Genomic DNA, 15,966 nt, shown 5'->3' on the forward strand with positions numbered 1-15,966 from the left:
ACGCCCTCACAGACGGGAAAGTGAACCACCGATTTGACACCACCAGGCAGGCTTTTGGGCACAGTTGGGGGTCCACAATTGGGGGTCCTGCATACAACACGCGCTATGAAACTTCTCCTGCGTAGTGCCTATGGAGATGGAGTCATGTATTCAGGGAGCAAAAGCCCCCAAATTTTCTCTCTCCCACTTGCTCTTACTCCCGCATGCGCACAACCGACAGGCGCCTCCGGAAGTGCCACGCCCCGTTGCACTTAGCAATTTTAAAGCCGCTACCAGGCGTAAGGGCAACTGATCGCGGCTCAGTCTCCCGCTCCATAGGGAGGAAAGCGGGGAGGCAACGCGGGAGGGAAGCTTCGACTCCGCCAAAAAGTGCGTACTTTTGCACGGTCGCGCGCCGTATCTTAAGAGGGATGTTCAGACGCCTCATACCTTTGTGCGCGCTGTGTTCCCGTCGCTCTTGCGTAGAAGTGATAGACAGCACGAAGGTCGCTTCGTTCTCTGTGGCTGCACCGCTTGCTCACACTAGAGTTTCGGCAGCGAGGGTCCCCGCTCACCTAGTGTAATGGGTCCGTGTTTGCTGGTGAGCTCTGACACCCCGCTTGTTAATTCATTTATTAAGCGAATGTTTCCAAGTTTACGTGGCCGATAAAACTGCCAATCCTTACTTCGTATAGCTGTCAACTAATTTACTATCGCAATCGATGCTTCACTTTTCGGGCAAAACTTCAACTTCTTTTTGACCGTCCGGTGCACGCCGCCAAAATTTGCGACCAGCCACCGCAAGCTAAGCAAGTAGAAGGGGGCCAATCGTAGACGCCGGCACCACCCTTCTATAGATATATGATTCAGTTATCTACTTTCACTACGCTAGATCGGCCCCACCGAAAACATCTCCACTGCTGCTCGCTCCTCGGCTCCTGTCAGCCAATTAGATAAGAAAGGCTTGCTAAGGTAGGCGATGGTATTTGCCTTGAAGGCAAACAAAAGTGACCAATAATCGAGCAAGCAAAGCTGCTGCTCACCACCCGGTGCTTGCGTCGACTGTTGCGTAGGCTTGGGGTGCGATCTTGTACGCGTTCCAAAATAGAACGGAGGCTTCCGTTCTGCCGAGCCGCACACGATTGGTTAATTTGAACCGTGACGAATGTCATGACGTCAATTGTGACGTGATATCTGCTGTCAATCATTCCGTGTCGTCGGCTATCGGACGAATGCTATGGAACGGACCGCCTATTTCGCGACGTAAAAAACGGATCGCCTTCCTTTCTATTTTGGAACGCGTACAAGATCGCACCCTCGACGTCAGCAGATTGGTATAAAAACAGATTGGAATAGTTTTACGTTTTCGGGCCCCCCAACCAACGAACGCATAAATCAAGCGGGAATTGCGAATTTGGCCTTTATACAGCTCGTAAACGGGCTCAGCTTTCCGAAATCTGGCAGATTTTCTGAATTTCACCGCTGTCGTTATGATTCATCGCAGGTGAAAAAGACTAACGTCTTTCAAAAACCGTGTTGCGTCCATTGAATTTATACGTGCGTTGTTCACATACTATGATGAAGTGTGGCTTTTTCCAAACGTTATATTGACATGTGCATTTATTTATCCTTCTTCTTGCGATTTTATTTCACCCGCGAACGTAACGTTATCGCTCAGCGCAAGGCGCACCTGCGTGGTTTGGAACTTAATCGGATCTTTTCGTTGATTCTATCTTCTGTATGTTCTCGACGAACTTCGTGTAACCAAATTGTACGCGCGACGCTAATTCTGTAGTACTTTCTTCAAGGCATGCGGGCGGCAGTTATTACGGTGGAACGTTCGACGAGTCGTGTATAAAGGCTGACGTGCTTGATATGCAGATCTAACTTTCGGCGATCGCCGACTGTGCGCGCCGCTATCATTGTGCTTCGAAAGTAACTGTCATTTAGGGACACAAGTTCATCTAATAAAGAGCTAGTTTCGTCACTCATAGTTATGCTACTGTGTTCTTGACCGTCACTACGTCGCGATGATATGCACCTACTTCAACGTGCGGACTCTACCAGTGGTAATTGTGGTGGCGGGCCGGAAGTAGTCTGCCCATAGTACGTGCGTAAATGGAAGATCGTGAATGATTAATTAAAATTACATTACGGGGTGTTACGTTCCGCAACCAGGATCCGGTTATGAGGCCCACCTTAGTGGGGGACTCCGGAAATTTGGACCACCTGGGTTTCTTTAACGTCCGCCTAAATCGATAGCTACCCCCACGGGTGTTTTCGCATTTCGCCACCATCGAAATGCTGCCGCCGTGGCCAGGATTCAATTCCGCGATCTTCTGCTTATCAACTCAACAGCATAGACTCCAAGAACAGTTTACACCCTTTGGCGTGCCCCTTCTGCCACACAACAATAATCGTCATCTGCCTTGATGCGCTTGCTTTCTTTAACGCTGCGAGCCCGGAACTTTCCAGTAACGAACGGCACGCGCGTTATCGTTACTGGAAAGTTCCGGGCTCGCACCGTTAAAGAAAGGAAACGCATCAAGGCAGATGACGATTATTGTTGTGTGGCAGAAGGGGCACGCCAAAGGGTGTAAACTGTTCTTGGAGTGTAGCTACTAAGCAACTACGGCATGTGAGATCGTGGATGATTCACTATCCAAAATACATCGACAGCTTACTTAAGCTGTGCCACACGGGGACTTCGGTCTGACCGCAAGTTCACTCGGCAGAGCAATTTCTGCATTATTTGAATTCTGGCACACAGCGAGGATTGACTCACGACTATAAAAGTCCTCGTGAAATATTTTTTGACGATTTCCGACCACATCGTCTTCATTCATAACCCCTTTTCTCTATGCTTTATGCCGGCGCAGAGTAGCAGGCTTGAAGAGCCGGCCTCTCTGAAGTTTCTTAAGCTTCCCCACATTTTTCTTAACAGGATGCAAGGACAACGGGCCGCTCTGGCAATTGAAGATTTTTTTACTCGCCGAGTTGCAGTGCAGATATGAATGGTGCCAGCAGTTGGGAAGAAATCCTCGGCATCAGTTACATCATTACATCATCAGTTACATCATAATACAACACAAGTCAGGGCGACTAGACATCGCTTATCATCGAAGCAAATGCAGCTCAAGCAGGGTATCGGGACCTTATATAAGGCTTGATGGTATCCTCGAACACTAGTTTGTGTTCAGCACGTTGTTTGTGCAGCACATGCCTTGCCTGTTTGCAAGAAGTGCGCACTCCAGCAGGTGCAAAATCTCAACGAAAAAAGAAGACACCCCATATTGTCCCTTTTGCGATGGATGCTGCTGTGATGACAACGGGTGAGTACCACACTTGGTCACACTTCAACTTGGTCACCAGCGAGTGAAGTCCTGTCCCAACTGAAATCTGGCTTCGTGGGAAAGAGCTACCAAAAATGGGGTCAATAACTCTGGCTAACGTAAAGTCTACTTACGAATAAATGTTAGCTTAATTTCTGGGCCCCAACACAGGAAAACGGGAGAGGGAGAGTGCGAAAAAAAAACGTAAAGTATACTTAAGAATAAATGTTAGCTTAATTTCTGGGCCCCAACATAGGAAAATGGGAGAAGAAGAGAGCGAGAAAAAAAACGTAAAGTATAAGTAAGAATAAATGTTAGCTGAATTTTTGGGCCCCAACATAGGAAAATGGGAGCTGGAGAGTGCGAGAAAAAAAAACGTAAAGTATACTTAAGAATAAATGTTAGCTTAATTTCTGGGCCCCAACATAGGAAAATGGGAGACGTAGAGAGCGAGAAAAAAAAAAGAAGAGCCAGTGAGGTCGACAAGAAAAAAGGTATGGTAACACGCTGCCATTATATGGCGGGGGAAGCTTAGTAATGAAAGGTGAATCACATGGGAGCTGCGTTCGTGACAAGTGGGGAATGCAAAAATTGAACAAACACATCCGCATGAATTTAAATTTTCGCCACCCATAGGCCACATGAAGCTTAATTAGATCACAGAGTGATTAAAGATGCACGTAATCTTCACTTAGTTCCTCGACAGCGAGAATGCCGTTTGGCTCAGGCGCCATTTTTGTCGACAACGTCTCGCGGTAGCCGTAAGAACTCAGTGCCTCGAAGAAATTCTCCGCAGCCTTCAACTCCCTCTCCAATTGGTCGTAATCGAAGCTTTCGTTCGTCCCTTCGTGTTCCTCCGAAATGACGTCATCTGGCACAAGTTGGTGCAATTCTGTCAAGTTGTAGCCAAGAAATTGAATCTGTAAAAAGAAAAGGAAGAACATTATGCCTCTCCTTTAACCGAGAGTAGATGTAAGCATGAAATGGCTACCGGCAAAGCAGATTGGTTGGAGATGACACTAGCCACAATCTTAAAATGGGTATAGTACATGTTCGCACATCAACACCACACAACACCCCACCAACCACATGAACCTATTTCGAACTGAACCTCATTACAAGAGTCGTCTCCGCCAAACAGTTTTCCGCAGCGCGCCGGACGCTGCCGGCCTGATGACACAGCGTGGTGCCATATCTCGAGCCGCGGAACTCACGGACCGTTGGCGTTGAACAGACGACCCTTTCTCAGCGTCAAAAGATGACAATCGCGTGTATTGTTGCGCTGTATCTGCTTTTTGAAAGGCGCTATTTGAAATGACACATAAAACTTCAGCATACTAGAAGTTAAAGCTTGAGTGCTATTGTGAACAAACATTAGGAAGAACTCATAAGCAGTATCTTTTGTAACTTGTTTGGCCAGTAACTAGCGCTAACGTGTGTAATGAGGTCCTGTACCAAGGGTTGGGGACCAGTGACTTCATCTTAAGTTTTAACTGCTTGCTTGAATAATCTGGTTTGGCTCTCGCAACTTGCGCGTGTGTTCTCATTTGAGTGCCCCAATAACGGCTCTGGCTTTTGGCTCAAGGTCACTTGAAGGTCGCAAAAAACTGGAGCTAAAAGCATTTCATGCTTAAAACGTAAGTCAAATGGTACCTGTTTATTTCATTAAAGTGCTGGTGGGACCGACAGGAGAAAACCGAGACCAATTATTGGCATGTGGCAATTTTACGCTTATAATATATTGTATATCTTAACGTATAAATATATGTATGATAACAGAATGTGACTTAAGGTACATCATACATAATGAGGGTCATTATTTTGTAAGCACGTGTAAACAGATAACTCAGAGATAAACCTTTGCTTGTTTGTCGGTGTTTGCGTTGTGTCCTCATTGTTACATCTTTGTTTGCACGCTGCATTTTCAACGTGAGAACTTACCAAATCAATTGGCTAACGCTTCGTCATTTTAGATCTGTTACTTGAGTGAAATATACCCGATAATTATTTTCACATTTGTGAAAGACTCTTTCGTAGACGAACGGCACTTCATCATGGCTCATGGGTCGCCCTGGGTTATTCTTTGTAACGCTCAGTTGCTTTCAGTTGACAAGAATTCATCATCATCATCATCATCATCATCATCATCATCATCCTATTTTATGTGCACTGCAGGACGAAGGCCTATCCCTGCAATCCCCTGTCCTTCGCCAAGCGATTCCAACTAGCACCCGCAAATTTGCTCATTTCGTCGCACCACCTATTCTTCAGCCGTCCTCTACTGCACTCCCTTGGTATCCATTTTGTCACCCTTATGGTCCAATGGTTATCTAATCTGCGCATTACATGACCTTCCCAGCGCCATATTTTTCTGTTAATGTCTATTAGAATATCGTCTATACCCGTTTGCTCTCTGATCCAAACCGCTATTTATTAACGTTATGCCTAGCATTCTTCGTTCCATCGCTCTTTGCACGGTCCTTAACTTGTTCTCAAGCTTCTTTGTCAGTCTCCAAGTCTCTGCCCCACATCTCAGCACCGGTAAAATGCACTGATTGTACACCTTCCTTCTCAATGATAACGGTAAGCTCCCAGTCAGCAGCTCACGATGTCTGCCGTAAGCGATCCAACCCATTTTTATTCTTCTCTGAATTTTATTCTCACGGTCAGGGTTCCCTAGGATTAGTTGACTAAGGTAAACATATTCCTTCACAGACTCTAGAGGCTGACTTGCGACCCTGAACGAATTCTTCGTACGACTCTTATTCTCAGCATTAAATTACCGTTGAGCTGTGAACAAATGATATGTCGAGAAAAGTGCATGCTCTGCGACATTTCTTTATGTTGGGCTTCCTCCGTGCATTTTAATGTTCATGCCATGTTCTTTGATGCAGGGATTCGTACTTTTTGCTTCATTCCAAATCATCAGTGATGAAACAATGAAAAATTGATAGAAAGAACATGAAGACGAATCTTACCCGTTTCGCTAGTTTTGCTTTAAGGAAGGTCTTGGTAATTGCAAATAAAAAGTCAAATATTGGAGGATTGTTGATAACGTAGACTTTCTTCAGGCGCAAGGGAAAACAGTCCTGGAACATGTTTAGGCACGTTTCCGGTTATCTGCTTCACGCATGCACAAAGCAGAGCAATGTTCATAACAGTACCGCGTTCTACCCACTTTAGTGCACCGCCTCAGGGCTATAGTTTCCATGGTGGTTAGCATCAGCACCCCATCCGGCCGGCAAAATAATACTCATAGCAAGAATGAAAATCTACAATCGCCAGGAAAGTCTCTACTAATGCCAATGCAATTTTAACAATTGGGTGCGCTAAAAAAGAAGCGGAAGGGCTTTTGTAAACTTCGCTGAGTGCACGTTTATAGAACTTTTCGGTATACGTTAATGGCCCACGTCGCACGGAATAAAGAATTGTGAATAGTATCCTGAAACCCTGAAAAGTTCAAGAAAGTACCGCGTTACAATCTGGCATTTTTTCTTGAATCTCGGCAATGCTGGCGCTGGGGCTTCGTTGACCGTCAACGAGCCGTCACAGATTAACACTGCAATAAATTTAAGAAGCTAGGATGAGACGGTACCACATTTCGCTATGGCTCTGTACATGCAAGCAATACGCTTGCATGGACATATCCTAGTACACACAGTTGTTATTTAAGGGTGCTCGAGCACTGAAATTTCCCAACCGAACTGAAGACAAATTTCCAGAAAGACCACATCCGAATTTTAGATTATATAGCGTTCTCATTTTCAAAAGAAAGAAATTCGCAGTTTCGCCCGAAAGGCACAGCACCAATTGTTATAGCAAATTAGTGAACAGCTGCACAAAGTAAGGATAGCAGTTCTGTCGGCTGTATAAACCTGTAGACATTCACTTACTAATTAAATTAACAATGATAGAATGCGTAAGCGTGACTGAACGAGGACGTAGGAAGAAACAGACACACAGAGACAGCCCTGTCTCTGTGTGTCTGCTTCTGTCTACGTCCTTTCTGAGTAGCGCTTACATATGTTATCATGGATTCAAATCACCTAGCCTACCAACGTGTTTTAACTAAATTAACCAGCATAGTGTCACGCGCGCACAGGTAAACATTAACACGTCTTGCTCGATGAGCGCGGAAACTGGCTGTCAAAATTATGAAGGGAGGAATCGCGGCAGCAGCAAGCGAACTGACCTTCATGCATCTCTCGCTTCAACGCGAACCCAACGTCGAAAGCATGGCGCATACGCTGGTACCGGCACTACGAGCACTCTGCAAACATCGCAGATCGTTTCGAAGGTGAGGCTTGTGCGGGTGTGCACTTTGACCACGTCGCAGACCCCTTTCAAGAAACACGAGCGCCGGCAACGCTTCCCTACCGCGTCCGCCAAAGGCGTGTACTACGGCGTCCGCGATTCGGCGGCCAACGCCGTTGCACACGCAGCGATTATCTCCAGTGTATACGGAGCGGCGGTCGAGGAGGACATCGAGGCACCCTAGCAGCCGCCGGAGAAGAACGCCCCTCCTCCCTCGCCTGACCCCCCTACCTCGCCCAAAACCTCGCGCGCGACAGGAGAGGGCACTCATCCGGGCCGCGTTCCTCGCTCGCGCACGCGAGATTGAAGAATGTTTGCCGGCTCACCCTCACACGCTTTCACTCGCACACACAGCATACGGCGACAGTTTTATCGCCCTTGCTCTTTATACGGAACCTCACGGCGACGCCGACGACAGACATACGCGTGGTGTCTGTATAATTGCTATCGCAGTAAAAAAAGTAAAATTAAATTTCTCTAGAGTCCCTTCGGTAAGAAGATGCTTGCATGTATACTTTCCATATGTGCATCTAACGCCGTTCATAACTGGACGTTTGGTCAACTGAGCAGTTTGTAAACGAGAAAAATATTTTCTAGTATGTTGCGCACCCTGTCAGTAGGGTGACGTCCGCGCCTCAGCGACAGTTTTTTTTTTTTCGGATTAACAGAAAGAGATCTCGAAGGCTATGCTTTTGCATATAGCACACAGCGGCAGTAATAGCGGAGCCAGAAACACGCCATGACCGCCATATGTTTTAGACACTACTTATTGCAGTAATGTATCTATGCAAGGACGTGTCAGCAAATGTACACTGTTGGATTCGTTGGAGGAGAGAATTTTGACGTTAGAGAGCCTCATTTTTGTCCTAAATCCTTGCAAACTTGGCAGAGCTGGCTAAATTATATATCCTCATACAGGATACCTAAAAGTGCTGTTTTTATTAAAGAGTCCAAATTACTGGACAATAGTTCCCAGCCCCGTGCAATCGCTGATGAAGGGGTTGAAAGTGCTTTATACTGTAAAACTGATTAACGTTAACACGGTATTTTGCGAGGCTAGTTGGTGCATATCGACAGGTTTGGCCATCATATCATTACACAGCGAAGACAGAGCCTGTTTCTGTTTTCTTGTGAAAGCATTAAACGGCCCATTGAGCGAAAACACCGGCGTCTGTCCTTTGGACAAGCGAAAAAACGTACGCAGGTTGCAATAGTGATGCAAGGCGGGAGTGAACAGCGGAGCTTGTCATCACCTAGCTTTCACGTGGCTTTCCTAAGTTGTTTGTAGGTTTTGCGAAGTTACGCTAGGTTTTGATAAGCTGTTAGTAGGCTTGGCTAAGTAGTTTCTAGATTTGGGGAGGTTAAGGTAGGCTTGGCTTGGTTGTTTCTAGGTTTTGCGAGGTTATGCTAGGGTTTTATAAGTTATGTCGGCGGGTTTGACGCTGGAAGTTTTCGAGCCGGCCAGGATCGCTTTCTCGGTGACGTCGTGCGTTCAGGCATCGACTCTCTCGTTACCTGGACTGAAACTCGGGATCCTCGACTCGGCGTCACCTCTCCTCAGCCGCAGCTTCGGCGCGGTATTTCGGATCAGCTCGGCGGCGACGAATCGCTTCTTGTTTGGCAGTACGGCGCTCTTCCTGGTAAGCCACTTCTTCGAGCATCCGGACTTTCTTCGGTCTTCAGATGGCAGCAGCACGTACGCACTGTGATGGTTGGCGTGTAACACCCCGGGCAAAAAAGATGCTCAACCACCATGCCTCATCGAAACGGAGGGTGAATTACTAATTTGCTGTGGTTGTTTCGAGTGGTTACCGGTCTGGCAGGTACACCGCAGTATTTACAGGCCCCTTCGTGTGTGTGCATGCCTAAGCGAAGCGAAGAATGTATTCTTAATTTGGTATGGTTGTCTCGAGTGGACGCCGGTCTGGCGGACGCCCCGCAGTGTTCACAGGCGCCTTTGTGTGTCTGCGTGAAAACCCTTTCCGCGAACAGTTAAACCCCAGGGGAGAACGCTCTCCGCGAACCAGACAGGACCCTGGATCAGCCGCTCATCAACAACCCGACGCCTTTTCCGCGAACCAACGACGTGCCAAAGAGAATGGATCAGCTACCTACGATCCCCAAGACCCGCGGGTTGCCACCAGCGGAGAACATCGCCCTGGGAAAGTGGGTGCAGCCTCCAAGGACCGTGGGACTCAGTGCATGTCACGTGACGTTGACGTGAGCAAGATCCCGCCTACGATTTTAGTGGGCCTATTTAAAGGGCCCCGCAATGTACTTTATCACTTCAGTCTCTTCTTCTCATCTTTCACCAACCATTGAATAAACCATGCAAGTTTCGCACTAGAAATCGTCTAGTCTCTGCATGATCACCATGGTCTACCGGACGCCTGCAGCCCGCCGACAACGCCACGCTAACCAATAGTAACGCCGGTCGAGCTGCGAGAAACAGTTATCACAACAACTGTCAGCAACGGTGGCGTACGCTACGCTGGAGAACGCAACAGCACGGAGTAGAGGAAGTAAGAGATGTGTCGCCGCGCCGACTATTCCGATGTTTTACTCGCCTTTAACGTCACGACTCCGCCCTACACGCGTGGGGCTCCTGGGGTGCGAGGAGGCTCGGTGCCTTCGCAGGTGGCTGCTAGGCAACGCGAGGCGCCGCACAGCTGCGCTGAGTTTTCTGGTAACGCTCCACGGCGGAACTAAAAGCTTAAACACCTCCGCTGCTAAAAACTGCACTTAAATTCCCATTGGCTGCGATGCCACTTCACGAGCGCGCCTCGACGGAGTACAGTGGACGAAAGGGTACACCTGCTTTAGGTATAGCGCGCCAGGTGTTGCCTGAGGGGAGAAGGCATCGCCGCGACGCCACATCACCCTCACTTTCGCTCTTGGAAGCTTGTGCTATCCACGCGTTTCTTGTCCGCGCAAGCTCTCGCCTGCGTTCTAACTGTGCATCGGTAGAACCAAATAAAAAAAATTGGCAGTGGCTTAGCTCGGCTATGCCAGGATATACGTAGCGAAAGCTATAAGGCAGCGCATGGTTAGCCCTGGATAATCTTGATTGCAAGTTCAGGTTAGTCTGATTGTCCAGCTATATTGCGGCGTTTAGCAAGTCGTTCGGCACGCTGTTCGTCTGCTTCCTGGGCGATTCGTTTCCTCTTCATCTTGTTCCGATCTCGATTACAGGCCTCCTCCTGCTTATCAGAATTGTCGCCGTCCATACTGCCCCCTCAACTGTGGTTGCGGAGCACGCGAGCTCTCCTTTTCAATCATCCGACATATTATCAGGCATGCGACGCAGCTGGCGAAGCGAGCGGAAGCGAGCGCAACGACTAGGAACGCGGTGTGATGTCATACCAAACGGCTGCGGCGGAAAGGCGCGGCGCTGCTCAGCCGCGGAACACCTGTAGCTCGGTGCTACTAGTGGCGCATGCGCAGTAGTGACTAGGGAGCTAGAGAGAGAGAGATATCCGCGGCGAGGATCGCGTTGTGACGTCATATGCCTCCTCGGAGCACCGCCGCGGCGAAATCGCAAGTTCGCGGCCAGTAAAGCTTTCGCTTTAATATCCGCGTTATGACGTCATGTGCTTCCTCGGAGAACCGCCACGGCGAAATCGCAAGTTCGCGGCCAGCAAAGCTTTCGCTTTAAAAGGCTCCAAGCCAGCCAAGCATCTTAACACGCTCGTTTGCCCGCGAGGAGTTCATAACTGGAAGGTCCGCTCAGGGGCGTTCAATCGGACTTTAATGCTTTCGCATTCACAACTCGTAAGAAGTGCATAGGTTACCTCGGATTTTATAGCCTAAGCATTCTTTGGCGAGTACTCCAGCTTCGTCATGCAAGAAGTCATGCGAAAAGTGTAGTGCCTTGTATCTGCAGAAGCATAATTCGCGAAGTTGACATTTAATTGTTATAATGGTGTAAATGTAGATGATTTGTAGCTTTATAAGCGGTAAGGAACAACTTAAATAATTTTGATCAGAGGGAATACCCAGTGGTCATTGTGCTCCACACAAAATGCATGGGGAAGCTTATAGAGTGGTGGGGCAACATTAAATTTGGAGATGGGCCATCTGAAATTTGGGGTTGGCGAACTTGAAATTTGGGGGTACTCGTAAGCATACTTATACAACTCCAGTGGAGTTTCTGCATTTTTTATAGCGTTTAGCATTCTTTCGGAACTAACCGTGATTTCTAGTGACTGTCTAGCAGTTTTCGTGTGCGGTTAACGCAGCAACTGGAACCGCCCGGTGGTACCGGTGGTACCGATAGTAACGGTGAGTGTTCTCTGCTGTTTTCCCTCGTTACAGCTAGCATTCTGACACGCCGTCTGACACGCCGTGACACGTCAGATGCTGCGCCTTCCGTTGAAGATGCAGACGATGTCACTTGAGACAGCTGCGCCTGCGTGTCTGCAACCAGAGACGGTAGTAACGGATGCACGGCGCTGCGAACTGGTCCTTGAGGAAGTGACATTCGAAGTGCCGGTCGGGTCCCGTGTGCGGATAAGGAACGCTGGTAAGGGGAGCGCCACCCAACACAGAGCAACCTTGTGCCACAAATAACCACATGCGTTCAGTTAATGCTGAATGCATTCCTGGACAGCAACCCGGGTTAGTTCCTCATTTTTTTTACGTCGCCGTTATTAAGTTACTGCATCCTTTCACCAACATCCAGCTGATTCAACGGTGTTATGTTTCTCGTTGTCATCCCTGTGTAGCACTATGCTGGCCGAACCTGGGGATAAAAAGTTTTGCACTGTGGGCAACAAAAGGCTTTGCACTTACCTGTACAAGACTGACGAGCGTTCTTATAACAGAAGGCGTGTAGTAAGACAGGTGGTAGACGTTGAGGCCTTTTAAATCTACAATGACCACAATGCCTCTAACCTGAAAGTCTTGCCGAAGGAGGAAGCACTCGCCGAGTGCTATGCCCACCCTGAAGAAGTCATTCAGTGTGCAGATCTCGGTATTCCAGGAACCTGGAGGCCGCCAGAAAAATTTAGAAAAAGCATTCTTTATAAGGGACCAGTTTAATCATCCGACTTCTTTTCGATAGAGCAAGCCCTCAGAAAACTTCTAAAACGTAATGTACCAGCGCATAGCAAGTGGTTGTTTGTTCTAAGTATATCCTTAACTGGTCAATAACGAGAAGCTTCAAATCAACCTTTAGAACAAAGCGCCAAGAGGTAAAGGAAGTATAAAATACCCTTCTACCTTCCTTCCTGTTTAAGCTTTCGTTCTGTTGAATGGCCAATATATACCAAGCTGTCCATATTTTTGTTCTTTTACAACTTCTACTGGCTGAGCAATCTTTGAAAACCAGTATTCAGGGAAAGAAAAACTCAGTGCCTTTCCACTCTGTGAATGATGACCAGCGAATCTGTGCATATGGGCCCATTAAGGGCGAACTGCACCACCGCTGCGGGTCGGCCCGGCATTGCACTACCTTCGCGATCGGCCCACGCGATCGGCCCACGTGATTAACGCCTGCTTTACCTCCGCCGCGGTCGCCCCGGCATTGCACTGTCTTCATAATTTTGTTCTGCACACGGACACGATACTGGGAGAACTAGCCCTTAACAGCTTCGCTGTAAAATAATCTTACTACTAGGTCAGAAATTAGCGCTAATCTTTTCATATTAAATTTGCATTATGGGTACCGTCGGCGGCACCGATGATGTGAGAGAGGCATGGCAGCCGACCGAGCGCGTGCGAAAACGTTACTGGGGCTGTTCGATTTATCATACCGGAGTCTCCAGTACTGACCGCGATGCCTATTAACGGAAATAGCAAAATAAATAAATAAATAAGAATAATAAGCAATAACAACGAATAGCTATTAAAAATTAAGAAACGCTAATGCTGCAAGGTATAAAAATTGCCATAGTGGTCCCGGATATCACGGTGTTTTCGCGTATTCGGATCATTTCCTCACAAAAATATTGTTACGGAGTGATTGATACATGGATGAACGCGTAGTTTGGCAGAGCGATGAAGACGACGTTGAGGTAGTTTAGACGTGGGCCGGCTCAGACATCATTATACAGTCAGTATCAGGCTCCGCAATTACTAACTCTGTGGATTACGGACATCTCCTGCACCCTTGGAACAGAGATTTTTGCCGAACACGGAAAATTGAAGTGTCCACCACAAAGCTGCGCTGCCGTATACCTGCATTGAACTTCTACCTCCACAGGTCTGGTCTGGTCCCCTCACAATTATGCTCATTCTGTGGCGAAGCGGAGACAATCGACCATTTCTTGTTGTCTTGCAGACGTTTTTCTATTATAAGAAAACGACTACTCGAAATCCCGCTTCGCTCTAGTGGTCTAACTTTATCAGTGCCTGTGATCCTATCTTTTGGAGCCTCCATTGTTGGGTTCAGCAACAGAAATGTTGCTTGGCGATCCAAAATTACCTAATTGAAACCAAGCGATTTCCATGTTAGATTGATCGTTCTCCCTCCCAACCATAGCTTTCTTTTATTTCTTATCGTTTATTAACTATTATTGTTAATATTATTATTATCTTATACCCGGTTTTCATCTGATTATTTCCTTTTTCTCCAAACACAAAACGTTTACTTTTAAACTCACACGCCCAAATTGTTCACTCCCTTGTTATCATTATTATTTAAGCACCTAATTAAACCGCCCGATTCTTGGCCAATCCCCCACTGTGGGTATGTGCCACGGCCACACAGGACAACAACAACAACAACGACATCTTATCTTGCGCTAGCTTTTGTTGCAAATATTTTGTAAATATATACTTCGCCTACACCTCGCTCGTCACAATATATTCAGCAGAAATTATCCAAGATGATTGTCAAAGTAAACGAATAGCTTCCTGGATCCAGGCCCGTATTCATAAAAAAACCCTCGGCCTAAAACTTTAGATAAGCATGAATTTCAGTCGATGCTAATGATGCTAGCAAAAACGGCTGGCCAGTAGTAAAAGCACTTACAAATCAAAACCTAGCTCTGTGAACTCGGCCTCTGAGAAATGACCTGTAAATGTCGTTGACGCTACGTTCCTATCTTTTAGTCGGCACTCATGGTGTCTGCCCGTCTTTGCCGAGCGTCGCGTCATTGACGAAACGCTTATTTTCATTCCTCAACGGTCATGACCGCTTCGGTTGACGGCGAACATCGCGTCGCTTTTCCAACTTCTGTTCTTTTTCTGCCGCAGAGATGGCAGCAGCATGACGCGCCACCGCTTATTCTACCCACAAAATTTACCAACCTCTGGCGTAACGTCAGTCTTTCTCCGGCCAACCAAGAAGGTCCAGAGACGCGAATGCATTTTCCTCCCCACCGGTAACCTAATTTTTGTCTACTGACCACTTATGCGGCAGCCCTCTTCTCTTCCTTACTGCGCTATTCTTTCCTCCTTCTATGAGCACATAAAGTCCGGCCTCCTAACACAAAAGCAGGGGGACAGGAAGGAGTATTTTGCAAATGTCCACCTAATGGGTATGATAGTTTCGTCTGCTGCTAAAGTGCTGATTGGCTAGGAGGGTCTGTCGCCTGACGCGTACTCCACTCCAGCAATCAGAATTCCAGCAGCAGACGAAAGGGACAGGTGGACATGTCCTTTTCTGTTAGTCCGAGTACAAGCGCTCCTGCGCATGACTGTTGTTGATGATGATTTCAAATGAATCCCGCTTGGCCTCATTCGGTTTACTGAGGGAATTACACAGGGTGCCCGAAATATCTGCCCCCCCCTCCCCCCGGGAATGAAAAAAGTCAAAGAATGCCATTGGCTATAAATTTTTGAAGTGCCCTAGGCTGAGTATTTCGAACAGCATGCTGTCGTATTCTTGAACTGCGATCACATGCTGTCAAAGTGCATAGCGTCACAGAGCAGTGGTGTCGTGGAAGTGTCAAAGTGATGTCGTCCGCCGTTCGTCGGTTTATATTAAATTAAAAAGGAAGGGTGTTCTTTGGCTCTTTCAGTTGTTTTCGTGGTCGGAGGTTGGAACAAAGGCAAAGACGCTTGCGTTGCGGGGCGCGAACATGAACGAGAGGCCGTGAAAATCATCCAGCGGTAGAAAAAAAGAGAATGTTAAGCCCTCCTATTGTATAGCAGAGATACATTTGATTTCAGGCGCATGGCTGTCGCATAGTAGTTAAGCGACCAGCCTTAGTTCTGCTTGAGGTGACCTTTTACTATGTGGTTATGACCCCTTGACAGAGAAATATAATTGCCGCAAAAGTGAGTTGTGACACTTCCATGCACTGATTCTCTGCTAGAGATCGAAGATAAATATAAAGTTATGTCACACAGATTGTCACACATAATAACGTGTAATACGGCAGCCGCTGGACGCTGG

At 47.3% G+C, this 15,966-nt stretch overlaps 1 protein-coding gene across 1 annotated transcript in view; it reads right to left on the reverse strand.

The window, feature by feature from the left end:
- The window catches only part of LOC142578239 (uncharacterized), a 69,228-nt gene that overhangs the window by 29,435 nt on the left and 23,827 nt on the right, over positions 1–15,966 (reverse strand). The window contains exons 5-7 of the mRNA XM_075687639.1: positions 12,417–12,610; positions 6,290–6,400; positions 3,992–4,231 (exon numbers count right to left, since the gene is read on the reverse strand). Of these exons, the coding sequence (XP_075543754.1) occupies positions 3,992–4,231; positions 6,290–6,400; positions 12,417–12,610 (545 nt within the window). The remainder of the gene's footprint in view (positions 1–3,991; positions 4,232–6,289; positions 6,401–12,416; positions 12,611–15,966) is intronic.

This window comes from Dermacentor variabilis, chromosome 4, assembly GCF_050947875.1.
Source record: "Dermacentor variabilis isolate Ectoservices chromosome 4, ASM5094787v1, whole genome shotgun sequence".
Classification (NCBI taxonomy): Eukaryota; Metazoa; Arthropoda; class Arachnida; order Ixodida; family Ixodidae; genus Dermacentor; species Dermacentor variabilis.